Source organism: Salvelinus alpinus, chromosome 33 (genome assembly GCF_045679555.1).
Source record: "Salvelinus alpinus chromosome 33, SLU_Salpinus.1, whole genome shotgun sequence".
Classification (NCBI taxonomy): Eukaryota; Metazoa; Chordata; class Actinopteri; order Salmoniformes; family Salmonidae; genus Salvelinus; species Salvelinus alpinus.
The window spans coordinates 6,770,791-6,797,640 of NC_092118.1; the positions used below are offsets into that span (position 1 = coordinate 6,770,791).

Sequence of the window (26,850 nt, forward strand, 5' to 3'; positions counted from 1 at the left end):
TGTACATACATGGGACAATATTTTTAAATGTCAATAGCTCCAAATATCAATGACAATGAAAACCTCAAACCAACTATAAATTGTAGAAATGCATATACAAATATTGAAAGCATTTAATGAGAACTAAGAGGTGTGCAACGTTTAAATATTTTCCCATTTACATTGTGTAATATATTGATGGTCCCGAACTAGCCCCACAGATAGACTAAAGTCAAACCAACTTTGTAACAGTCACACACCGTCTGGCTGAAGCTGATGGGCGAAAGAATTTGGCTAGCTTACTAGCTAGCCAAGGCTACTTCCAGATACAAGACCTGGTCAGACTGTTTCATGTTATCTAGACGGGTGAGTGACTGTAACTGTGTACGGTTTTGGCAGAGTGAATGTACAAACGCCTCCCACCTGCAAACACACATAAGAGACACCCACATCTGTCACACCCTGACCTTAGAGAGCCTTTTTATGTCTCTATTTGGTTTGGTCAGGGTGTGATTTGGGGTGGGCATTCTATGTTTTGTTTTCTATGATTTTGTGTTTCTATGTTTTGGCCGGGTATGGTTCTCTATCAGGGACAGCTGTCTATTGTTGTCTCTGATTGGGAACCATACTTAGGTAGCCCTTTTTCCCTCCTTTGGTTGTGGGTAGTTAACTTTGTTTGTGGCACTAATGCCCTGTAAGCTTCACGGTTATATCTTTCGTTTGTTGTTTTGTTGGCGACATTTCTAAAATAAAAGGAAAATTTATGCTCACCACGCTGCACCTTGGTCTTCTTCCAGCATCGTCCGTGACAACATCAAAGCACGCCAAATCTCATTCTCAGTTTAATTTCCTAATGAGGACGATTGAAACCGGGGCTAAATCAATATGTTCAGCACCCTTTAATAAGAAAACGATTTCAGGACCTGTCATGTTCACTACTATGTTACTGTTGACCTGTAAGATCAAGTAAAAAAATGTATGGCACTAGTTGATAATGATGTCAAATGTCAGGCGATGTCTCATCATTATTGCGAGAAAGAGGCATGGTTGAATGAGTAAACCAAATTACCTTTAAAACAGGGCAAACCAGTAGATTTGTTATAAAGCTCACAGGGCCTTGCTGAGTGTATGACCTGAAGTCATGGTGCCATAATTTGTGCTGCTGTGTTTTGACTCTGAGGGTCTCCTGCTGGATCCGGTGCTCCCCTGGGCTCTCAGCACAGCCATGAGCTCATACTGTGTCTGTCACGCCCTGACCTTAGAGATCCTTTTAATTCTCTATTTTGGTTAGGTCAGGGTGTGACTAGGGTGGGCAATCTAGTTTTCCTATTTCTTTGTTTGGCCTGGTATGGTTCCCAATCAGAGGCAGCTGTCTATCGTTGTCTCTGATTGGGGATCATACTTAGGCAGTCTTTTCCCACCTTAGTTTGTGGGATCTTGATTTTGTATAGTTGCTGTGTAGCCTGCAGAACTCTACGTTAGTTTTGTATTTTGTTGTTTTTCGGTGTTCATTTTAATAAAAGTAAGATGTTCGCCTACCACGCTGCACCTTGGTCTCCTCATTCAAACGACGGGCGTAACAGTGTCACTGCTCGGTCACCGGCCCCAGCTCTCCTCCCATTGTCTCAAACAGATATCACTACCTGTCAATGTTAACTCTATATTCCATAGTCTGACTGGTTAATACTCGTAGCATGCAAAATATATTCCATTAATACTGTATATTAAATCAGAAAGCACACTGTACATGTCAAATCATTTAAAATACTATTCCAATGGTACAAGATCTTTATTAAGCATTAGAAAAAGATACAATCCTCTGTACACTGTCTCTGGATAGTTGTTTTAGGGGAGGGGACATACTACAGGAAACTCTGGTCATGTTTTACACTCTCCCTTTCACCCTTTTTTGGGGGGGTCGCACCCAGCCGGTCATGCCAATGTGATATTCATGAATTAAAGTAGGATTACTCATCAAGCTTTACCACCACAGTAATCACCCCATGATCATTTCAAAATCACTTTTATATGGATGCACATCCGTAGCTGGTCATTTGACATTACCAGGTCATGCCCAAACAACATCAGTTATTTTCCCACTAATTCCTACTTTTATGCATGTAGTTCTTTGTTAGAAGGTCCTTCTTTGAAAATGCATTGAACCAGTTAGATAAGCTAGTAATATTGCCCACCTAATCATTGGTGTGACCTCATGAGTATGGATATAGGCTGGGGAGGTACAAGCTGGACTTCACACATTGTAATCCAACATGGAGAATAGTGGCACATTTACAAGTATAAGGGACTTAGTCACCAAAAAACAACTGGTTACATTTTTCCCCAAAATTCCTGACTTTAAATCAATTTAGAAATACACTCTCTTAATATCTCTTGCATATACATACAGTTATATATATATATTTATATATATATATTTAGTTTATATTCAATTTGTAAAATGTGTAAATCACAAACATAATACAAGAGAGGTACCAACATTCAGATATGAAATGCATGAGAGAAACTGCACTTTTTTGAGCATACAATGGCCTTCTATTTACACATTCATAATTAGGCAGGAGATAACATATAACATATGTTTAATACTCTCGAGATAAGTATCCCCTATAAACAAGTGTTTGTATTTTGTACCGGCAGTTCCATTCGCAGTGAAGGCCAAATTTAAAAACACAACACTTCCATAATTGTGAAGCTGGCAATGAATTAAAGCTTTATCGTTGCCGGTGGGTGTTTCTCCTTATAACGTAACAACACGATACATTAATTGTTTGGAGCCAAACACTGGTTGTTAACTTATGCATTGGCCTTGTACTGCCATCAACAGTTTGTCACTTTTGAAGATCAATTTTGAGCAAAACATATACATCAATATTTTCTTGGTCAGTGGGAGGTGAATGGATATGCATACTGTACTTTCAGGGGTAACAACTTATTCCAAGTCACCAGCAGTATGTCGACGTACGTGCAACTAGCCTTGAGGTTAGACGGTCTGCGACAACAAAGGATCCATATCATCTTTGTTCTCCATATCATGTTATGACCACATTGCTCTCCATAGCACATTATGATAATGATTCACTGATGTGAGGGAGTGCCTCCATTTCCGTGAGGAGTTAATAAATTCTAATTTCTCAAGGAGGAGGGAAAGGAGGAAATGGATAGTTTAATTAGACATTTCATGCTTGTTTCCTTTTATACTGTTGTATGAAGGAAGATTTCCAAGCTGCTTTTTAATGTGTCTTTTGCCGTACACCCAGACATTATATAACACTGCCCTCACTGTCTCTGATTTTGGTGGTGGTATCTTGGAGAGGGATGACTGAAGTCTTGGCCTGGCCTTAGTCTACAGACGTTCAGCTGGGCTTTTTGAAGATTGTTACCACGTTTCAGTGGATACGAATTAGTCCTTGTTGGTCATCACAATAAGGGTCCAGGGGGGAAAAGAAAACAACATAGACATGTTTGGACTCCATAACTTTGGCTGATCTCAGATTCTTCATTTGCCCCATCCTCACATTGGCCATCATATTCATACTGTATCATTTGGACGTAGCTAAGATGTTACTATCTTCTGTGGCTAAGACATCTCAGAGGAGCGTTGAGTGTGACATAAGTTCATAAACATGACTGTGGAGGCTCCCTGTGGAGGCTCCCTTCTCCCCTTCTCTGTAACCACTCAGCCCTCCAGATGTCTTAGTAATATTACCCCTCACCAGCCCTACTACCGTATGTATGCTCCAGCTCATCTTGTTCCAATATTCTTATACTGGCACATGAGGAGATTCTTAAAGGTCTTCTTGAAGGTGGCGTTGCAGAGGGCGTAGCAGGCTGGGTTGATGGTGCTGTTGACGTAGCACAGCCAGTAGCCGATGGCCCACACAGTGTCCGGGACACAGGAGTGGCAGAAGGTGCTGATGAGCACCATGACATTGTACGGGGTCCATGTGAGGATGAAGGCAAGCAGGATGGCGAAGATGGTTTTGGTCACCTTTTTCTCCCTGGCTGCCATTTGGCGCTTCCTCTTCACCTGGCTGCGGGCAATACTGGCAAACTTGCGCGCCACCTTCCGGGGGCGGTTGACTGGGATAGAGCGGGTCTCGCCCCCCTGGATGGGTGGCTGAATCTCGATGGCAGTAATGCACTCGTCACCAGCCTGCTTGGTTACAATCTTGATCTTGGACCATTTAGAGGCAGGGTTGAGTTTAACGGTTGCCGCTGCAGGTGCAGGTTCAGGTGCAGGAGCAGGTGCAGGAGCAATGCCAAGGCCCCCCTCGGAAATGGCTTCACTGTTGGCCCTCTCCTTGGCATTTTTGGGGGCAATGCTGGCTGTGCTGGAGCCATTGGAACTCTCCTTCTCTTCTGGATTGACACTAGCGTCAGCCTTGGTGGAAACAACAGACTCATCAATCTTGCCATTCTTCACAGCTTCACCAGTGTTGCAGGACTCCAGACTGGGCTTGGGGGACTGGTTGTTGTTATTCTGTCTGCTAAGGATGTGGCTCTTGAGTGGGTTAGGTATCTTGAGGCCCTTCGTCTTTTTCTCAGCCTCAGGATTCTGCTTGGACACCCGGCTGCGGCTGGCCAGAGAGATGTGGATGTAGAGCACCATCATGATGACCACAGGCAGGTAGAAGGCAGCGATGGCTGTGCCGAAAGTGACGGCAGGGTTGGAGAGAAACTGGATGTAGCACTCTCCTGGTGGAACCGTGCGTTCTCCAACAATAAACTGCCAAAACAGGATAGCAGGGGCCCAAAGAATGAAGGAGAGAATCCAGGCACCTGCAATCATCAGCCCAGCCATTTTGGTGGTCCTTCTGGCTGGATAGCTCAGGGGCTTGGTGACACAGAAGTAGCGGTCAAAGCTAATAATAAGAAGGTTCATGACAGAAGCATTGCTCACCACGTAATCCAGGGCCAGCCACAAGTCACACGCTACAGGTCCCAAGGGCCAATAGCCCACGATGATGTAGACAGTGTAGAGGTTCATGGAGAACGCACCAATGATAAGGTCTGCACACGCCAGGCTAAACAGGAAGTAGTTGTTGACCGTCTGGAGGTGCCGATTTACTTTAATGGAGAGCATCACCAGGATGTTGCCTGTGACAGTGACAAAACTAAGGGAGCCTGTAACCAGGGCGATGAAGACCATCTCCACGGCTTTGTAGGGGCTTCCCACCTCCTCCTCCCCCACCACACAGGTCTCATTGGTGCCAGAATCATTACAGCTGAGGTTGGCTGACAAGACATCACTGGAAATGTTGCTCAAGGAGCCTGAAAAGGAAGCACAATAATAACAATATGTTAATTCTCGATGCTTAGTGAAGGAGAGTTAAAAAGGTTATCAAACTTCAAGTTATTAGAATAGTAGACAATGCAGAACAGAACAACCAGCTTAAAGGTCAGTGGCCCAAGGCCGCGAACAGGAATATTCCAAGTTCGGACAGAAGGGGGGAGTCAGATCGCTATGATCGCCAGGAACTTTACTTTTGGTGTCTATTTTTAATTGTTGCGCTACTGGTGCTGCCTGTTGATGTTAGGTAGGCAGCTACAGTAGCTGAATGATGTTAACATCTTTGGGTTTTGTTTCATTAAATGTATTTAATTTAATTTGAGTGCTTATGTCCCCTACTAACACTCTGGTACTACCTGTAGCTCCCGATCTCCTCAGTCTGAGAAAACACTGAGAGAGAAAGGTATGTGTTGCAGATTACTCCTTTGTAGAAGTCCAATGACGTGAAATAATTAAAACATCCCAAGGTTAATGTAGTAGATATTGTTATAAGGGAGTGTGAGACTATTGAAACATGTCACTTTCAGAGTTTTACTGTTATTAATATAGTTTACAGAGTGCTAAAAAGAATTGCTGTTCTAGCTTTCTGTGATGCAAACGGTTAGCTGAGCTGCCGACTGATGCTAGCGTTGCATTATGGGAGATGTAGTTTTAGCCCTCTAAGGTCTGAATGGGATAAAGGCGATTCCACGTTGTAGCTTGTTTGTATTACAGTGTTTTTATACACGAGTTGTTGTATTTTAATACTGTCAACACTGAAATGGATGTGTGTTGTGGGATGTGAGACAGGATATGTGTTTTACCTTTCTTCATGCTCTTGTATAGAACAACTTGTCAGATGGTGCATTGGAGACTGATGTGTTCCTGTCCTGTCTTTTCACAATACTATTGCAGGTATGGTTCTATTGTCTAAGAATTAAGATTATACACTCTTTGTATTAAGGACTGGTTATTATTTTATACTATACATTATGGCTTTATGTATGAGTGTGATTGTGTGAGTCCGAAAAAACACTGAGAGAGAAAGAACAACTTGTCAGATGGTGCATTGGAGGCTGATGTGTTCCTGTCCTGTCGTTTCACAATACTATTGCAGATCGACATAAAAGCCAAAAAGCCAGCCGTGGTGTCGCTCTTCATTTCTTGGTTCTCCTGTGGTACATATAAAGACCACTACATTAGCACAAACCTCCCAACATGTCCACTGTTACGTAACATCTTGCCCTCTGTGAAATGCTCTTCGCCAAGACATTTCGTTCTTTGAAATGTGATACACGGTATGAAAGTCTGAAGACATAAAGCACATAATAGTATATGTTTTTACTTCCAAACGAAGAATAGCCTGGTTGGGTGTTCATCCTTGGTTATGTGTTCTGGTTTTATGGTTATGTGCATATGCAAATTAGTATTTGCATTCAAAATTCGATATCGTGAGCTAGTGAATATGCATGCCTGAGTTATTTTACAGATACTTCAGTTTACCTAGCTCCAGAGGTGTGGACTCGAGTCACATGACTTGGGCTCGAGTCAGACTCGAGTCACAAATATGGTGACTTGCAACTCGACTTTAACTTTAACACCAATGACTCGTGACTTAACTTGGACTTGAGCCTTTTGACTCGAACTGACTTGATACCCTTCCCAAGCCGAAATATAAAAAATGATGCTATTAAAAAAGGTGTGCAGTGCATCAACTCTTCATTTAACGGATTACAGTTTGAATCGGACAGCAGCCAATCAAATTGTGGCAGCTGAGAAAAAGTTGCGCGTGGCAGTGCAGAGGAACATCGGCGGGGGAATTCAGATGGAGCCCTTGGAAAGATGATACCTAAAATTATTATTTTCGGATATAAAGACTACACTGTATCAACAAATAAAAGCATTGTAACTTACAAAACATGCGGGAAGAAAATTACAGACGGAGGCGCAACAACTTCCAACTTTGTTCGACATTTGAAGCTGCACAAAGAACGGTAAGTTGTGGCTAATATAGCCGACAGCTATATAATTTATAATTTTGCTAGTATAGCATGCAGGCTAACGTAATGTTAAATCAATGAGCCTGCACACAGTCAGTCAGTGTTTGAGCTACAACTGGCTAGGCAGTTGGTAGCCTAAATCCTGCCTGATGTTACTGCTGTTCCTAAAACCATTGACATACGTTAGCCTACTGTAACCATACACAGAGAGGGTGTGTGTTTGTAACGTTGGGCGATTGTGTACAAGCCTACAGCGCCCGATTGCGATCCTCGATAGTCGATCGCTATGTGGGGGGGGGGGGGTCTTTCTCATGGCTACCCATGTAAAATAGCGTACATAATATTTCTGCAACCGTATCTTACGGCAAAAAAGAGCTTCTGGATATCAGGACAGCGATCACTCACCTCGGATTAGACAAAGATTCTTTCTACAACAAGGAGGACGCAGAGGACATTCTCCAAACACCCCACAGGGCCGACATCCCTGTTATTTGCAAGAGGAAGCGACGCAGGTACAGAGGACAAAGAGCCGGATGCCTTGTCAGGACCAGGAGAAGGCGAGTGTGAAAGCTGCCGTTACAGTCAATACTACTCGCCAACATGCAATCATTGGACAATAAATTAGATGAGGTACGATCACGAATATCCTACCAACGGGACATCAAAAACTGTAATATCCTATGTTTCATGGAATCGTGGCTGAATGAGAACATGGATATTCAGCTAGCGGGATATACGTTGCACCGGCAAGATAGAACAGCACACTCCGGTAAGACGAGGAGGGGCAGTCTGTGCATATTTGTAAACAACAGCTGGTGCATGAAATCTAAGGAAGTCTCTAGATTTTGCTCGCCTGAAGTAGAGTATATTGTGATAAATTGCAGGCCACACTAATTGCCTAGAGAGTTTTCAGCTATACTTTTCGTGGCTGTTGATTTACCACCACAGACAGATGCTGGCACTAAGACCGCAATCAGTCAGATGTATAAGGAAATAAGCAAACAGAAAACCACTCATCCAGAGGCGGCGCTCCTAGTGGCCCCAGACTTTAATGCAGGGAAACTGAAATCAGTTCTACCAAATTTCTATCAACATGTTAAATGTGCAACCAGAGGGAAAAAAATTCTCGATCACCTGTACTCCACACACAGAGATGCATACAAAGCTCTCCCTCACCCTCCATTTGGTAAATCTGACCACAACTCTATCCTCCTGATTCCTGCTTACAAGCAAATATTAAAGCAGGAAGCACTAGTGACTCGGTCTATAAAAAAGTGGTCAGATGAAGCAGATGCTAAACTACAGGACTGTTTTGCTATCACAGACTGGAACATGTTCCGGGATTCTTCCGATGGCATTGAGGAGTACACCACATCAGTCACTGGCTTTATCAATAAGTGCATCGAGGACGTCGTCCCCACAGTGACTGTACGTACATACCCCAACCAGAAGCAATGGATTACAGGCAACATCTGCACTGAGCTAAAGGGTAGAGCTGCCGCTTTCAAGGTGAGGGACTCTAACCCGGATGCATGAGAGCATCAGCTGTTCCGGAAGACTGTGTGATCATTCTCTCAGTAGCCGACGTGAGTAAGACCTTTAAACAGGTCAACATACACAAGGTTGCGGGGCCAGATGGATTACCAGGACGTGTGCTCCGGGCATGTGCTGACCAACTGGAAGGTGTCTTCACTGACATTTTCCACATGTCCCTGATTGAGTCTGTAATACCAACATGTTTCAAGCTGACCACCATAGTCCCTGTGCCCAAGAACACAAAGGCAACCTGCCTAAATGACTACAGACCCGTAGCACGCACGTCCTTAGCCAGTGCTTTGAAAGTTTGGTAATGACTCACATCAACACCATTATCCCAGAAACCCTAGACCCACTCCAATTTGCACACCGCCCAAACAGATCCACAGATGATGCAATCTATATTGCACTCCACACTGCCCTTTCCCACCTGGACAAAAGGAACACCTATGTGAGAATGCTATTCATTGACTACAGCTCAGCGTTCAACACCCATAGTACCCTCAAAGCTCATCACTAAGCTAAGGATCCTGGGACTAAACACCTCCCTCTGCAACTGGATCCTGAACTTCCTGACGAGCCGACCCCAGGTGGTGAGGGTAGGTAGCAAAACATCAGCCACGCTGATCCTCCACACTGGAGCTCCCCAGGGGTGCGTGCTCAGCCCCCTCCTGTACTCCCTGTTCACCCACGACTGCATGGCCAGGCACGACTCCAACACCATCATTAATTTTGCAGACGACACAACAGTGGTAGGCCTGATCACCGACAACGACGAGACAGCCTATAGGGAGGAAGTCAGAGACCTGGCCGGGTGGTGCCAGAATAACAACCTATCCCTCAACGTAACCCAGACTAAGGAGATGATTGTGGACTACAGGAAAAGAAGGACCGAGCACACCCCCATTCTCATTGACGGGGCTGTAGTGGAGCAGGTTGAGAGCTTCAAGTTCCTTGGTGTCCACATCAACAACAAACTAGAATGGTCCAAATACACTAAGACAGTCGTGAAGAGGGCACGACAAAGCCTATTCCCCCTCAGGAAACGAAAAAGATTTGGCATGGGTCCTGAGATCCTCTAAAGGTTCTACAGCTGCAACATCGAGAGCATCCTGACTGGTTGCACCACTGCCTGGTACGGCAATTGCTCGGCCTCTGACCGCAAGGCACTACAGAGGGTAGTGCGTACGGCCCAGTACATCACTAGGGCTAAGCTGCCTGCCATCCAGGACCTCTACACCAGGCGGTGTCAGAGGAAGGCCCTAAAAATTGTCAAAGACCCCAGCCACCCCACTCATAGACTGTTTTCTCTACTACCACATGGCAAGCGGTACCGGAGTGCCAAGTCTAGGACAAAAATACTTCTCAACAGTTTTTACCCCCAAGCCATAAGACTCCTGAACTGGTAATCAAATGGCTACCCGGACTATTTGCATTGTGTGCCCCACCCCAACCCCTCTTTTTATGCTGCTGCTACTCTCTGTTTATCATATATGCATTTGATGTATTTCCATGGAAATATAAAGTTTATTTGGAAAGTAATAAATATATATTTTTAAACATTCATGATTTGCGTAAATGTAATATACTAACTAGTACTCTTGTTAAAAATATGAAATGGTATTACATTTGTTGAAGACCATATTATGACTTGTTTAGGACTTGAGTCTTAACTTGAAACTTGTCAGTCTTGACTTGAGACTTGACTCGGACTTGCCTGTCTTGACTTGGGACTCGAGTGCTAAGACTTGAGACTTACTTGTGACTTGTAAAACAATGACTTGGTCCCACCTCTGCCTAGCTCCCATGAAGAAATTAGCAGACAAAAGGTTTATGACATGAACATGGGTCTGGACAGCATTCCTGGTGAATTGCCTTGGGTGAAGAGAGTTTCACATTGTATTGCTCCTCAGTGGTGTATTCTACAGCATGCTCTGTGCAGCTGTCTGTTCATTCAATTAAGACATCACAGAGAATTAAATCAAACACAGCACTAAATATCAACATCTCTTTCAGGTCATCCAGATTGACCCAAAGGTTCATTATTTAAGCCTCTCTAAAACAGTTGAGTTAGATGTATTTTAAGGTATTTTCCCCTCGCATACCAATGAATAACAACAGATGGAAAGACAGAAGCCGAGCCTGCGGTGTGACATTGATGTGTATCCCTTCTTTCTTTTCTCTCCAAAACTCTTGAACGTGCCGTCCTTGGCCAGCTCTCCTGCTATCTCTCTCAGAATGACCTTCTTGATCCAAATCAGTCAGGTTTCAAGACTAGTCATTCAACTGAGACTGCTCTTCTCTGTGTCACGGAGGCGCTCCGCACTGCTAAAGCTAACTCTCTCTCCTCTGCTCTCATCCTTCTAGACCTATCGGCTGCCTTTGATATTGTGAACCATCAGATCCTCCTCTCCACCCTCTCCGAGCTGGGCATCTCCGGCGCGGCCCACGCTTGGATTGCGTCCTACCTGACAGGTCGCTCCTACCAGGTGGCGTGGCGAGAATCTGTCTCCGCACCACGTGCTCTCACCACTGGTGTCCCCCAGGGCTCTGTTCTAGGCCCTCTCCTATTCTCGCTATACACCAAGTCACTTGGCTCTGTCATATCCTCACATGGTCTCTCCTATCATTGCTATGCAGACGACACACAATTAATCTTCTCCTTTCCCCCCTCTGATAACCAGGTGGTGAATCGCATCTCTGCATGTCTGGCAGACATATCAGTGTGGATGACGGATCACCACCTCAAGCTGAACCTCGGCAAGACGGAGCTGCTCTTCCTCCCGGGGAAGGACTGCCCGTTCCATGATCTCGCCATCACGGTTGACAACTCCATTGTGTCCTCCTCCCAGAGTGCTAAGAACCTTGGCGTGATCCTGGACAACACCCTGTCGTTCTCAACTAACATCAAGGCGGTGACCCGTTCCTGTAGGTTCATGCTCTACAACATTCGCAGAGTACGACCCTGCCTCACGCAGGAAGCGGCGCAGGTCCTAATCCAGGCACTTGTCATCTCCCGTCTGGATTACTGCAACTCGCTGTTGGCTGGGCTCCCTGCCTGTGCCATTAAACCCCTACAACTCATCCAGAACGCCGCAGCCCGTCTGGTGTTCAACTTTCCCAAGTTCTCTCACGTCACCCCGCTCCTCCGCTCTCTCCACTGGCTTCCAGTTGAAGCTCGCATCCGCTACAAGACCATGGTGCTTGCCTACGGAGCTGTGAGGGGAACGGCACCTCCGTACCTTCAGGCTCTGATCAGGCCCTACACCCAAACAAGGGCACTGCGTTCATCCACCTCTGGCCTGCTCGCCTCCCTACCTCTGAGGAAGTACAGTTCCCGCTCAGCCCAGTCAAAACTGTTCGCTGCTCTGGCACCCCAATGGTGGAACAAACTCCCTCACGACGCCAGGTCAGCGGAGTCAATCACCACCTTCCGGAGACACCTGAAACCCCACCTCTTTAAGGAATACCTAGGATAGGATAAAGTAATCCTTCTAACCCCCCCCCCCTTAAAAGAGTTAGATGCACTATTGTAAAGTGGTTGTTCCACTGGATATCATAAGGTGAATGCACCAATTTGTAAGTCGCTCTGGATAAGAGCGTCTGCTAAATGACTTAAATGTAAATGTAATGTAAATGTGTAAGAAAATGTGACTCTGAGCTCAAATTATCATGGATAACTATCTGTGTCAGCAATGGATCATCCACATTAAATATTGAGGTACTGTGAATATAAAAGGCATCTCCCTAAGTTTCATCATCGTCGGCAAACCACCCTGATACTCAGCTGGAAATGTTTAGTTGTCAGCCAACTGTAAAGCTTTGTAATGCAAACAGAAAAGTTACAGGGGTAAGTCCCAGCACAAGACACTTCCGCTATACAATACTAGCTTGAGGAGGCGATACTGTTGAAAGTGTAGCTGAGTCTGTCTCTGCTCTGTCTGGGGCTAGGCACTACTAAAGCAGTATCGTTACGTATTCTGTTTGTAGTGTCGTAGTTTGGACTTCCCAACTGTATACAACATGATCAAATAATACCAAAAACAACAACAGTAGAAATGCAAGGCAGGGCATTAGAACAACAAACAAATCCCATTCAATAAGGAGATCAAATCAGACAAAACACTAGCTAACAACTTGCCATAATCCATATTACAATGATGTGTTTCTGCAACGTGTGTATGTCAGTATGTCTTTAGTAGAGCTTGATGGTGTGATTGTGTGATATCATTGAAAGGCTGCCCTCTAATGGCAAAGCGGTGTTTTGCTAGGGGATACAGGAGATCTTATCAATAATGATCAAAGACATGGCCCCGGTCTTTCAGTCAGAATATAGGATGTGACATGCTGCTTTTAATGCCCGCTGTCTTCTGTTGTTGTATACTGCTCTGACCTCCAGAAGGTGGAACAGAGAACGAGGGGATTCGGTCCATAACCTGTTAAGTTCTCCATAACTGAGAGGCAGGAATCAAATGAAACCACCTACGGTCATATCATAGGTTTGTTCTTTTTCACTGTTCAGCCAACTTTGAAGTTAAAAATAACTCAGAGGAGATCAAACCAGTCTAAAATCAATATTACGCACTTGTGGGGCGGTGACTGAATAACCCATTCTTTTTGATTCCAGCCAGACAGAGATGCTGGCTGCTTACTTTAAAATTGCTCTTAGTTTCAGTATCTTGCAGTGTTCAGGAGTAGTGAACTACATCTACTGTAGCTCAACTAGTAATTTAACTACAATATGCAGTAGCTTGGCTCCAGTAGTTAATTACGTTTTTGCCATGCAAAGTAGCTAATTCAGTAGCTAACTACTGGAACTACACACTACATTTTTGATAATGAAAATAAAATAAAGAATTTCCTTTATTTTTCGGCACCAGACCTGCGTAGTTCTCACTTGAAACATCGTTTTTGTGTTTAAATTACACATGTTAACATTTGACTCCAGAGGGATCTGTTCTTGCAATTTGTAGTCCATGACATTTCAGATTTAGATATGATGATTTTTCATGAAGTAGTTTGGATGATATGAAGTAACTTTAAAGTAACTTTAGTCAAGTAAATTATATTTTTCTTAAGGGTAGCTTTCGTATAGCTTAATGTTTTCTAGTGTGGAGTAATTAGTAGCTTGGTAAAGTACACACAGTGGCCAGTTTATTAGGTACACCACCATTCATGAAAATGGTTCGCTCCTACAGACAGTGATACACGTGGTCATGGCTTGCTATATAAAGCAGGCAGACTGGCATCGAGGCATTCAGTTACTGTTCGATTAAATGTTAGAATGGGCAAAACGAATGACTTAAGCGACTTTGAGCATGGTATAATCGTCAGTGCTAGGTGCGCCAGTTACAGTATCTCAGAAACAGCCAGCCTCCTGGGCTTTTTTCGCACAACAGTGTCTAGGGTTTAAAGACAACGGTGCAACAAACGAAAAACATCCACTCAGCGGCAGTCCTGTGGGCAAAAACAACTCGGTCCTTGTCACAGATTGGCTATTGCAGCAGATGACCACACCGGGTTCCACTCCTATCAGCTAAAAACATGAAGAAGCGGCTCTAGTGGGCACGTGATCATCAACACTGGACAATTGAGGAGTGGAAAAACATTGACTGCCCTGACGAATCCCGGTTCCTGTTGAGTCATGCTGATGAGTCAGGATTTGGTGTAAGCAGCATGAGTCCATGGCCCCATCCTGCCTGGTGTCAATGGTACAGGCTGGTGGTGTAATAGTGTGGGGAAGGTTTTCCTGGCACACATAGGTCCATTGATACCAATTGAGCAACGTTAGAACGCCACACCTTGTAGAATCCACTCCCCGAAGAAGTCAGGCTGTTCTGGAGGAAAAGGGGGGTCCGACCTGGAACTAGATGGGTGTACCTAATAAACTATTTTAGAGTAGCTTCCCCAACGCTTGTATCTTGGCTGAACACACTTGTGTGAGGTTTGTGTTTTTACCAGGCTTTAAGCTCTGGAAATGTGAAGGAATGGAATTCCTCAAATAAAGGAATGTGTTTAGTTAACTGATTTGAATGATGTAAAAATTTACCTCTATTAAGTGGGGAGCTAATAGAGTCTACATCCCTCACAGCCACCCAGCTTAAGGAGAACAGTAACTTGGCTTTAAAGAACAGTGACTTGGCTTTTATCAGATGTGAATAACTGAGCCCACTGATCGAGGTTCTACTGTTCGGGTGTAAGCATGTAAGGGTTCCAGGAGAGTATCCATAATTAAACAGACAACTTTCATGCATTTCAGTCCCTTACAAGGAATTATGCAATTAGAGAGAAATAGTTAAATACACAGTAGATATGTATTTTTCTTACAGTGTAGGGGTTGGTAATGTAGCCTGGTTCCTCTCTAGGTTTCTTCCTAGGTTTTGGCCTTTCTAGGGAGTTTTTCCTAGCCACCGTGCTTCTACACCTGCATTGCTTGCTGTTTGTGGTTTTAGGCTGGGTTTCTGTACAGCACTTTGATATATCAGCTGGTGTAAGAAGGGCTATATAAATAGATTGGATTTGATTTGTTCACTGTTCCTGGCTCTAGCAATGTCATTCATTGTGCCATGACTGTGATATCCTCATGTCTAGCAGGAGAAAAGCAGAGGCACTCCACTTGAAAGCCCTTAATGCCAAAATTGCTAAAACACAGCCGCCACGTGCCAGATACTGTGATTAGGCTTTTTGATACTTTGATCGTTGGTCTTTGATACTGCAGGTAAAATGCAATATTTGATCAAATACAGGTACAAATCAAATGTCATTTGTCACATGCGTCGAATACAACAGGTGTAGGTAATCCTTACAGTGAAATGTTTACATATACATGACAGATCATTAATCTCAGTGATTTTATATCAGTTTCTAAGTAAGTTTGATCCAGTTCCTGTTTATCTAATGTCAAGGAGATTTCTACTTTAACGACAGCGGGTCACTATATAGTCCAGCAAACAGACTTGAATCTGAGCCGGGCCTATTTTAAGAACGTATACCTTGTCACTTGCGACTGTGAGCATAATGCTGCAGGGAGTGGGTACTCATCTTAGTCACTCCATCTTAAAGTATAGACGGTGGTATAGATTTATGAACTCGTAAGTAGTAAAGACGTGGTCCTCGAGGATAAGGCACTGTGCATTATGCAATATCTATGAGCATACAGTGTGATATATTATGAAATGCTATCATAGGTCTAATGCTATATACCATAGGATCAATTATATATCATTGAATTCAATATTTGATGAGTTGTTTGTGCCTGTGACATGGCTTTTAAGTAAAAAAATAAGCATCAACAACGTAGTCAATGGGATAGTATAAACTTGATCAGTAATATCATTTGTAAAATAATTAGTATTAACCAAGAATATATATTTCACTATTGCACTATTGGCCAAAAGTATGTGGACATCTGCTCTTCGAACATCTCATTCCAAAATCATGGGCATTAATATGGAGTTGGTCCCCCCTTTGCTGCTATAACATCCTCCACTCTTCTGGGAAGGTTTTCTAAAAGATGTTGGAACATTGCTGCAGGGACTTGCTTCCATTCAGCTGCAGGAACATTAGTGAGGTGGGGCACTGATGTTGGGCGATTAGGCCTGGCTCGCAGTCGGCGTTCCAATTTATCCCAGAGGTGTTCGATGGGGTTGATTTCAGGGCTCTGTGCAGGCCAGTCAAGTTCTTCCACACCAATCTTGACAAACCATTTCTGTATGGATCTTGCTTTGTGCACGGGGGCATTGTCATGCTGAAACAGGAAAGGGCCTTCCCCAAACTTTTACCACAATGTTAGAAGCACAGAATCGTCTAGCATGTCATTGTAAGCTGTAGCGTTAAGATTTCCCTTCACTGGTACTAAGGGGCCTAGCCCAAACCATGAAAAACAGCCCTAGACCATTACTCCTCCTCCACCAAACTTTACATTCAGCACTATGCATTCGGGCAGGTAACATTCTCCGCCAAACCCAGATTAGTCCGTCGGACTGCCAAGATGGGGAAGCGTGAGTCATCACTCAAGAGAACGCGTTTCCACTGCTCCAGAGTCCAATGGTAGCGAGCTTTACAACACTCCAGCCGACGCTTGACATTGCGCATGGTGATCTTAGGCTTGTGTGCGGCTGCCCAGCCATGGAAACCCATTTCACGAAGCTCCCGACGAACAGTTCTTGTGCTGATGTTGCTTCCAGAGGCAGTTTGGAACTCGGTAGTGAGCTTGGCAACTGAGGACAGACGATTTTTACATGCTTTGCACTTCCAATCAAATTGTCACATGATCCGAATACAACAGGTGTAGACCTTACAGTGAAATTCTTACTTACGAGCCCCTAACCAACAATTCAGTAAAAAAAAAATATGAATAAGAATAAGAGATAAAAGTAACAAGTAATTCAGTACTCGGCGGTCCCGTTCTGTGAGCTTGTGTGGCCTACCACTTCGCGGCTGAGCCATTGTTTCTCCTAGACGTTTCCACTTCACTAAAACAGCACTTAAGAGTTGACCGGGGCAGCTATAGCAGCGCAGAAATTTGACGAACTGACTCGTTGGAAAGGTGGCATCCTATGATGGTGCCACGTTGAATGTCACTGAGCTGTTCAGTACGGGCCATTCTACTGCCAATGTTTTCCATGGAGATTGCATGTCTGTGTGCTCGATTTTATACACCTGTCAGCAACGGGTGTGACTGAAATGCCGAATCCACTAATTTGAACACATGTCCACATAACTTCGGCCATGTAGTATAGGTAAGTATTTCCCAAGAGAACGCTATAGGCCTATACCTTAGTCATCCAGACCGTTACAGTTCCAGAGCCACAGAGAGTTATTTCTCTACGTAACTTGCCAAAGCTGAACAGCAGGATGCCACAAACAGCAGATGCTGCTGACAAATACTTTCATTCATTAATCAGGAGTTCAAACAAGGACTATAGTAACGATTTAGCAAAATAAGATTACTCCATCTTCTGAGACACTATCATTTTTAGGAAGTATTTGAGAATAGAATATGAATCCTTGTATGCAGTATCATCTCTTTAACTAATAAACATAAGGTTCAACACACAGACGAAACTAAGGCCTAAATGAAGACCAAACTAAGGGATTAGGGCAATCGCATGCAGAAAATCAACAACGAAAATAAACTTCACTTTGAGAAACAGACGGCTCACAAGTCCTCAACTGGCAGCTTCATTAAATAGTACCCGCAAAACACCAGTCTCAACGTCAACAGTGAAGAGGCGACTCCGAGATTCTGGCCTTCTATGCAGAGTTCCTCTGTCCAGTGTCTGTGTTATTTTGCCCATCTTAATCTTTTTTTTTATTGGCCAGTCTGAGATATGGCTTTTTCTTTGCAACTCTGCCTAGAAGGCCAGCATTCCGGAGTCGCCTCTTCACTGTTGACGATGAGACTGGTGTTTTGCGGGTACTATTTAATGACGAGTTTCAGAAGAAAGTAATTTGTTTCTGGCCATTTTGAGCCTGTAATCGAACCCACAAATGCCGACGCTCCAGGTACTCAACCAGTCTAAAGAAGGCCCGTTTTATTGCTTCTTTAATCAGAACAACAGTTTTCAGCTGTGCTAACATAATTTCAAAAGGGTTTTCTAATGATCAATTAGCCTTTTAAAATGATAAACTTGGATTAGCTAACACAACGTGCCATTGGAACACAGGAGTGATGGTTAAGGTAATGCTAGCAAACAGTATGTGCAGGAATCGTGTTCTCTTGCATTGGTCTTCTGAACTATTGAGACTGCACAACAGGGACAGCCTCTCAATCCCGGGAAAGGATACCGTTTCGTTGGTGGTTTGAGTTAAACAATTAAATAAAAGATATATTTTTTTTTTTAAATGGGGCAAAACGATCACAATCGACATTTAAATGACTAAAACCAAATCAAAACCGTGTAGAAATGATAATGGACCTACATTTATAATCTCTTCACTCAGCTTACTAACAGTCATCAAAATGAAAATTAGAGATTCAAGGAGCATCAGAAATTCCAAAAGCGACGGATAGAGGAATATTTTGTGCAAATTTTGACGGAGATGAATTATAATACATTTTAAGTGCGGATGCGGCCAATGATGGGAACACACTCTGAGCTCTAGACATTAGGGAGGGTCTAATAATAATGCTAAATATAGGACGCATGGCTCAGTGAACTTCCCCTCTGCGTGCTGTAGGGATCCTCTTATGTGCTGTAAGCTGTTTGATATGGTACATGTTCTACCTTTTCATTCCCTTTAACCTCATTATCCAGGCCTCCATGCTGGGCCTTGTAACTACCTGCAGAGAAACATCTCTGCCACTGGCATTACTCTGCTGGGCCGTCAGGAATGTACTGGCCTTGTTAAAGGGAATGTAATGTCAAACATAGTTACTCTCATTACCAAATAAACGTATATTTCAAAATGATGGGGAACTTCCGATGGTGTGGTTAACGGCTGATTTAGTGAAGAGAGAGAGAGAGACAAAGAGAAAGAAAGAGATGGGGAGAAAGAGGGGGGTAAAAGGCTGTATGTCGTGTCTATATGTCATGTTGACAGACATCATTAAAATTAAAATTAAATACATGCATATGAGATGATTAACTCTAATCTAACTAATTTATATAACAAAGTGGCTGTTTCCTGTCAACATATACATATTTTAGTTGTGGTCTTGACTGGCTGTTCTCCCTCCGACTTCAGTGTGGATTTTGTCTTTGTCACAGCCACTGTGGCAACTTGCAACAACAATACGTTAATTAAATCTGATCTTAGTTATAATGTCAGTAGCTACTGTGGCTTTGATGAGAGAGGATGCTATAAATAGAGGATGTGGCTACAAACAGGTATCGTGCAACGCTGATAGGCAACTGCTGACACTACAATGGGCTTCCGAGTGGCACTGCATCTCAGTGCTAGAGGCGTCACTACAGACCCTGGTTCGATCCTGGGCTGTATCACAACCGGACGTGATTGGGAGTCCCATAGGGCGGTGCACAATTGGCCCAGCGTCATCCGGGTTAGGATTTGGCCGGGGTAGGCCGTCATTGTAAATAAGAATTTGTTCTTAACTAACTTGCCTAGTTAAATAAATGTTAAATAAAACAAAAAAAAAATAATAATAATAATTTTAATAAGTAAACAATAGGAGCCATGCTTTCTTCAATTAAGCCTTATGTAATTAAAGCTGCCGCTGGAGCACAGCAGCATTATGAATAATGAGGCCCTCCTATGAAATAGCAATGGACATGAACTTTGTGCTACTGTAGCTCTGAAATCAAAGATAAAATATATGAGAGAGGGAGAGAGAGATGATCACATACCATGGAATAGCGTGGTTATTGCTACCCATTGACTTGAAATAATCGGTGTCATGTGGGGAACTAGTGCTGAGCCATTAGTGCTTTTTGAGGTTGGTTCAGTTCAATTTACAAAATAATCACAGTTTTAGATTTTTTTCCAACAGTAAATGCATTATTAAATAATGACATTACAATTATGTTTGAGAGGAATAGTGAATAGTGAACATTCAATTGCCAAAATGTTCCATTGTCTCTGTCAGGTCCACATTGGCTAGACATCAATAGAAAATGAAATAATACAATAATACAATATACTCAGTTGACTTAATTATTTTTCATTCCTTTAAAGTCATAATCTCATCTCTGCTCAGGCAGTAGCAGCCAGCCAGCCAACCATCTAAAGTTATCTCTGTGCTCCCCGCACGGTACAGTCTTTGAGTCATCCTATTTAACTAGGCTAGTAGTTAGCTGTCTAGCTAGTAGCTGTTTAAGTAGGCTGCAGAGCTGTCTCACAAAGTCACTTGACTAGTTATTCAAAGAACATAAAGCATACTTTCAAGACTGCTTATTAGCAATTACTACAACTATTAATCGGGTAGCGCTACCTCTGGAACCTTGTTGTTGTGTTGTGTACATTCCTCTCTCATGCGGTCTACAATAGGTGCCGGTAATGTACCATAACGTTGGATACCAACAGCAGATAAACCTCTCAGAAGAAGAAGACACAGGCGGGAGGCGGGGTGACACCACTAGCTAGCTAGGACACCGGTAGACAGTGTCCTTCGCCCTTGCCTGCCGAACACTGCTTTCCCGCAGTTCTGTTAATGTTACGGCGAGGGCAGGTGCTTGGCAGGTAGGGGCGAAGGACACTATGCACTAGCTAGCCTGCTAACTAGGACTCCGGTACACAGGTGAGAGGTGGGGGCGACACTGGGCTAGGACACTGGTAGACAGTGTCCTTCGCCCCCACCTGCCGATCACTGCTTTCCCGCAGTTCTGTTAACTTTACGGTGAGGCTGTTTGTGTCTGTTTATTTATTACATCCCTTCCTCACAGCGTTGATAGAGTGGTGCATGGGTGGCTGGTATATCTTACATCTACTATCCAGGTATATCTTACATCTACTATCCAACAACTCATCAGATTACACATACATTTTGAGCCAAAACATCACATATTATGTATACTACAATGATGGAATAGCTTAAATGAAAAACTTTCGTTTATCTTTTAACTTACATTTTACTTGCATAGATAATCATGACCCACATGCAGGAACCAATGGGATGCTCAAGGGGGGGGGGGGGTGTCACCTTCTCCTAGAGAGATTTACACGGTTATCAAAATGTCACGCCAGGCCTACCCGAAAAAACAGCCCTTATTTTTCTAAAATCCCCTATGGTGGAAAAACGACTGGAACCATTTCCTTGTTTGACCACTAGGTTTTATGGGTATAATGACTCATACTGCGGTACTCTATAGCAGACCGCAATCAAACACTATTGTCCGAGCCGAGAAGAACGGATTTAATGGATTATTGTCATTGTAGTTAATTACTATGTTTCTGTGTTGAACTAGGTTGAATATTTGCCTAATGAAAACTACAACTCCCGTCAGCCCAGCGTCCCACATAGTTCTTGACTTAACTTCTCTTGTGAATTAATACATTTTCTCTAGTGAAACAGCGCATTGAGATCACAAAAAAAACAACTAAATGGATTTCAAGTAATTGAACAGACGTCGTTCAATTAGCTGTTTAATGACCAGGAAAAACAGCATTTTGGTTAATCGCTCAGTACTAGAGGGAACCCAACGTTAATCAAATGAATCTACTGTATTTAATATTGTTAATCAATAATAACACACAGCAACACTGACCACTGACAATTAGTTCTGCCCTTCCCTAACTTGACAATGTTTTCCAGCATGGAATCATTGTATTGTGCATTGTGCACACCCACCCCACCACCCACCAACTACACCACCATTTGTGCATTGTGCACACGCACCAGCCACTGAGTACAAACGAACACAGTTTTAGTGTTGATGAGAAAAATATGGCCAATATCATGTTCCCATTTGGTCCACAACCCTGGCTAACAGAGGGAAGGATATATCATGAATTATCATTGATCCCACAAAATGGTTGAGAGTGGAATAGTGTTTCCTGAGTGTCTGGATTGAAGAACAGTACAACGCAATATTAATATCATAGAAAAACTGAACGTGAAACTCCAAGCTACAGTGGATAATGGGAGACTGTCGAAGTAAAGCATATAAATTGATAGTTGAATTTATTTGAGGCTACACCCACTTTGCACAAACTGGTTGTTTCATCGTAATTTGTCAACGTATTGTGACATGGAATCTACATGGAAAATACATTGGATTTGAAAGAAGTAATCAACAAACTGTTGTTTTGAGGGTGAAATTTCAACCACAGGAAGATGTCATCATGGTAACCAAATTTCAACATGGACAAACCTTGCATAGAATATGTTGAATTTCTACCTTTAAAACAATGTCAGATCTTCAACATTATTTCCACTATCAAAAAATTGTAATACCGTAGTTAAGGCTATTTTACAAACTAATGTAACATTCAAACTTAAAATGACTAACACATCCATGTCCACATTTTGAGATTACTGTATCTTATGTCTTCTTATGTAATCATATAAAGCGTGCATGTTCAAGATAGCATGCGTAGGACGTTGCAGGTCGGTGGCGATATTCACAATTGCTGTAATAATCTGTGCAGAATCTCAAACGGCACTGATCACTTGCACCATGGACTTTTAAAGCTATCTCAACTGCAAGCCAGGTCATTTGGTTCAGCTATTATATGAAGCACTGGGATAACACATTAAATCAACAAAATATCTGATATTGTATTCCATTTTGAACTTTGCTGTGCTTCTACACCTGCATTGCTTGCTGTTTGGGGTTTTAGGCTGGGTTTCTGTACAGCACTTTGAGATGTCAGCTGATGTAAGAAGGGCTATATAAATACATTTGATTTGATTTGAAAATTTGATTTTAAATGGTTGAAAGCGCAGTGATAGATATTTGGGTGACAACTAAACCAAAAATCTGACATTGTTTTTCCATTGGAATTTGGTTGTGCTTTTAGATGGTTGAAAGCACAGTGACAATACATTGGAAATTCAACTAACTTTTGGCTATATTTTTGAGTGGGTGAATATAGGTTGTAATCTTATTAATCAAGGTCTCAACCAAATATTACTCAGCTGTCCACGTTGAAATTATGTGATGTGCCCCGCGGGCAGTCTCATGAAAACTAAACCCTAGGGAAGATGATCCATCTCTCCATGAGTCAGAGCTGACTAAATTCCTGGAGCTCATGAATCTGAAGAGGGCATTAAATGTGTCCCTTAGCCCGCAGGTCAGGGCGTAGAGCGATGCCTAACTCATCCAGCCCAGTCTATGCCCGTCTGTGCCAGTGTGAAACATCTGTGCCCAGCGTTGGCACACAGCAGTGCTGCAGAAGCGTCAGTCCTAAAACTAGGTTATGAAGCAGGCAGGGAGGGGAGTAATGGGGTTAATATGAGGGTTGGGTGTAGCATATGACCCAAATGTATACACTACATTATCTCTCTGACTATAGTGTATACTTTAAGGAGTTTCTTTTGTGCTGAGCTAATTTCACCCTAGTAAACATTCTAAATAGGTTCCACACATTATTCTAAATGGTTGAAATTCTGTAGGTGACTTTGCTTTGACTCTTTCCTAGAGAACAGGGTTGGGCTCAATTTGAATTGAAGGCAGTCTTCTCAGACGCTATTAATTTCCAAAGTTTCAAGAGCCCAACCCTGGTAGAAAATGCATAACCCTGATCAGGGGGTGGGGCAAGGGGGATGGCCAAAAGAACATCACAGATCTCTCAGCCTCTCACGCTCAATTAACAAAATGGCTCCCTAATGGATGTGTCTGGGTTGAAGGCCAATGGCTTTCCTGACCCCCATCCACAGTCTGTCCCATGCGGTTAATATCAGACCAGCTGAAAGTGTCCACCACGCCAAATGCAGCCAAGCCCAACAGCCATGGACCAAAACAGGGACAGGATTAGAACCCAGCACACCAAAAACCCAACCACACTCCACTCCTCTGTGGAAGTCATAAGCAGGACTACTACTGTCCCAGCCCTGAGACATTTGATGAGCTCTGGGTGTCTGCCTGTGTGTGCTGCTGCCACTGATGATTGTAGAGGGGACACAAATCCTGACAGTTGGGATGCTCATTTCCCGAGGGGCTGCAGGGAGAGCTTTGCATCTCAATGAGGTTCAGGCATTTGCCTGCACAAAAAGCCGCCATCAGGAAGTTTAAAACACTTTAAAGCAGGTCTCTCAGGGAAGCCCGGCAGCTGGGACAAAGAAGTGGAGGGGAGTAGGATGAATTGTGGAATGGCTTTGTGTCAAGTGCAGGTGCAGTGAGTATGGGGGACTGGGTATCTGCACTGTGATGCAAATGTGAATTGTATAATGTTTATCTCAACTTTATCTTAGACTACAGATGAATGTAAATTGCATCTGTTAGATGTCAATTGACATCAGCATAGTTTTTGCATTGGGAGCTTTGGCTGAACTGGATTTCCCTGTACGATCAGCTCTGATCTAGAAACCTCAGCATCCCCCAAAAATGAGGGGGGGAAACGCATTCATTCAACAACAGCAATGAGTCAGACATTTTAATGGAAGCAGAGAGAGAGAGACCAAAATGGAGAAGCAAGTGTCACGCATTAAGAATGTTGACAATAACTTCCTCAGAACTAGAAGCATACACCTCTATAATTTACCTAAACTTCAGCGGGTCAAATATCCACCCAATTAACTCATCAAATAATCTGAAGAGCACTGTGAAATAATAGTGTGGCGCCATCCTAACGCGCGCGTTCCCATAACGCCCACACGCCCTTCTTTCATTAGAACAACCCTTAAAGTAATGGTGTCTGAGATTTCGAACTTCATAATCTACAACTACTTTAACTGATAGTTATACAAACACCACGAACGTAAGATGAAGATCAACAGTTAGCACACATTATATATATATTTTTTTAGATAAGGACATATAGGCTACAGTTTCTATACCTCAAGTGGGGCCATCTTTTAAAATCGTTTTGCCTAATATAGCCTACTATAACGTCACGTCGATAGGACCACAACATGTTTGAAAAACATGTTTTTATTTATTTTTATTTGAGCATTTTTCTATAATAGCCTAACCCAGAGGCTGCCTACTCAGATATCACAGCCGAACCATACAAATTGATCAAGCGCACCTTGTTGCGCGCTTGTTCTCGGTCACTTTGATGTGCTATCAAACGGTGGAAATCATAACGAGTGACACAGTGGTATTTCTGAGAAAAATTAATGTTGTTGATTCCGTCAATGTTAATACATCTGTAAATAGCCTATCCTTTGGAATTCTAAAATAATGCTCATGATAACTCGGGGACAAGTTATTTGAACAGCCATCATTTGCAAAAGTGGATTGTTCAGAATGCACACATTGTTTAAATATTGTTTGCTGGGAAGTTAGATTTCGCACGTTCTAATAGCCTATATTTCCCATTTGTTGTATTTCAAATGCGAAAAGTGTATTATAAATATTACAACTTACTGTTAAAGTTCCAGGGCGCAAGCACACCAGCTCCAGTGCTGTTAGTGGGATTCATGTTGCATGTTTAGATGGTACTCAACCAGGCAAAAATCCCTCTCTCAATCTTACTCTGATAAGTTTTTCCCGGATAGAGACGACGATGTCCTAATTTTGCGCGGTATCATAATAATTGGCACATATTGGATCACATCATGCCTTTTCATGTCAGAATGTCTTTCGGTAGGTACCAGAGAGAGCCTTGATAAGGAGAGTACAATTCCAAGTGACTGGTGACCGAAACGCCCCGAGCTGAGTTGTGCAAGTCTCTCTCGAATGAAGCAGTTCGGACTCCGGCAGATGTGCCCTCATCTGTGAGAGACTGTTTCCCCCCCCCAAGTTTGCATGCTCACAGGCAACGAGAGAATGGACTGTTAATGATGTCATGCAAGTCTAACCAATCACCTAAAGGCCTAGTGTTATTCCTTTTCGCTCAATCTTCGCTTTGCAGCACTGAAAACAGGTGTAGAGGGCTCCAGTTAATATGTACTTTTCGTGTATTATGATCTAAAATGGTGGCTTATATTTGGTCATTTCTTCGACGTGGCGTAAAAAAAAGTTGTGAATTAGTGGTCCAGTGAAGTGTTCGATGTTTGTTGCAATCAGTGGTAACTGTCTGATTTCTTTGCTTTGTAGCTTAGTCTATGTATTTCAGTGCTTTTGACGATGTAGCCATGTAAGAAAAAGCTAGTTCAATCCCTTGAAAACCGTTAGTTAATACGTGCAGTGACATTTTCACGATATCAGGTACTTTAAATAACCAAGGAAGATAACGGGATGATGTCTGGAGTTCCACAAGACAAGTCGTTTTAGAACAGGCGTCCAGTTTTCAGCACCATGGCCAGCTCCCTTTTAAGTTCTTCCACGACAAAATTCCATCAGTTGGTGTTTTGTTGATGGTGGTGGAAAACGCTGTGCAGAATCTCCTATAAGTGTTCAGTTGTGTTGTGTCTAGTGACATAGACGCGCGCGCACGCACGCACGCACGCACGCACGCACACACACACACACACACACACACACACACACACACACACACACACACACACACACACACACACACACACACACACACACA

The 26,850-nt window shown here is 43.1% G+C and overlaps 1 protein-coding gene across 1 annotated transcript; it reads right to left on the minus strand.

Annotated features, from left to right (window-relative positions):
* Nucleotides 1–1,753: 1,753 nt before the first annotated feature.
* LOC139563024 (muscarinic acetylcholine receptor M4-like) lies at nt 1,754–26,198 on the minus strand. The gene is made up of 2 exons (XM_071381267.1): nt 25,737–26,198; nt 1,754–5,271 (listed from the first exon to the last, which is right to left on the minus strand). The coding sequence occupies exons 1-2, from the start codon at nt 25,789–25,791 to the stop codon at nt 3,743–3,745; spliced, it is 1,584 nt and encodes a 527-aa protein (XP_071237368.1). The 5' UTR covers nt 25,792–26,198; the 3' UTR covers nt 1,754–3,742.
* Nucleotides 26,199–26,850: the final 652 nt, after the last annotated feature.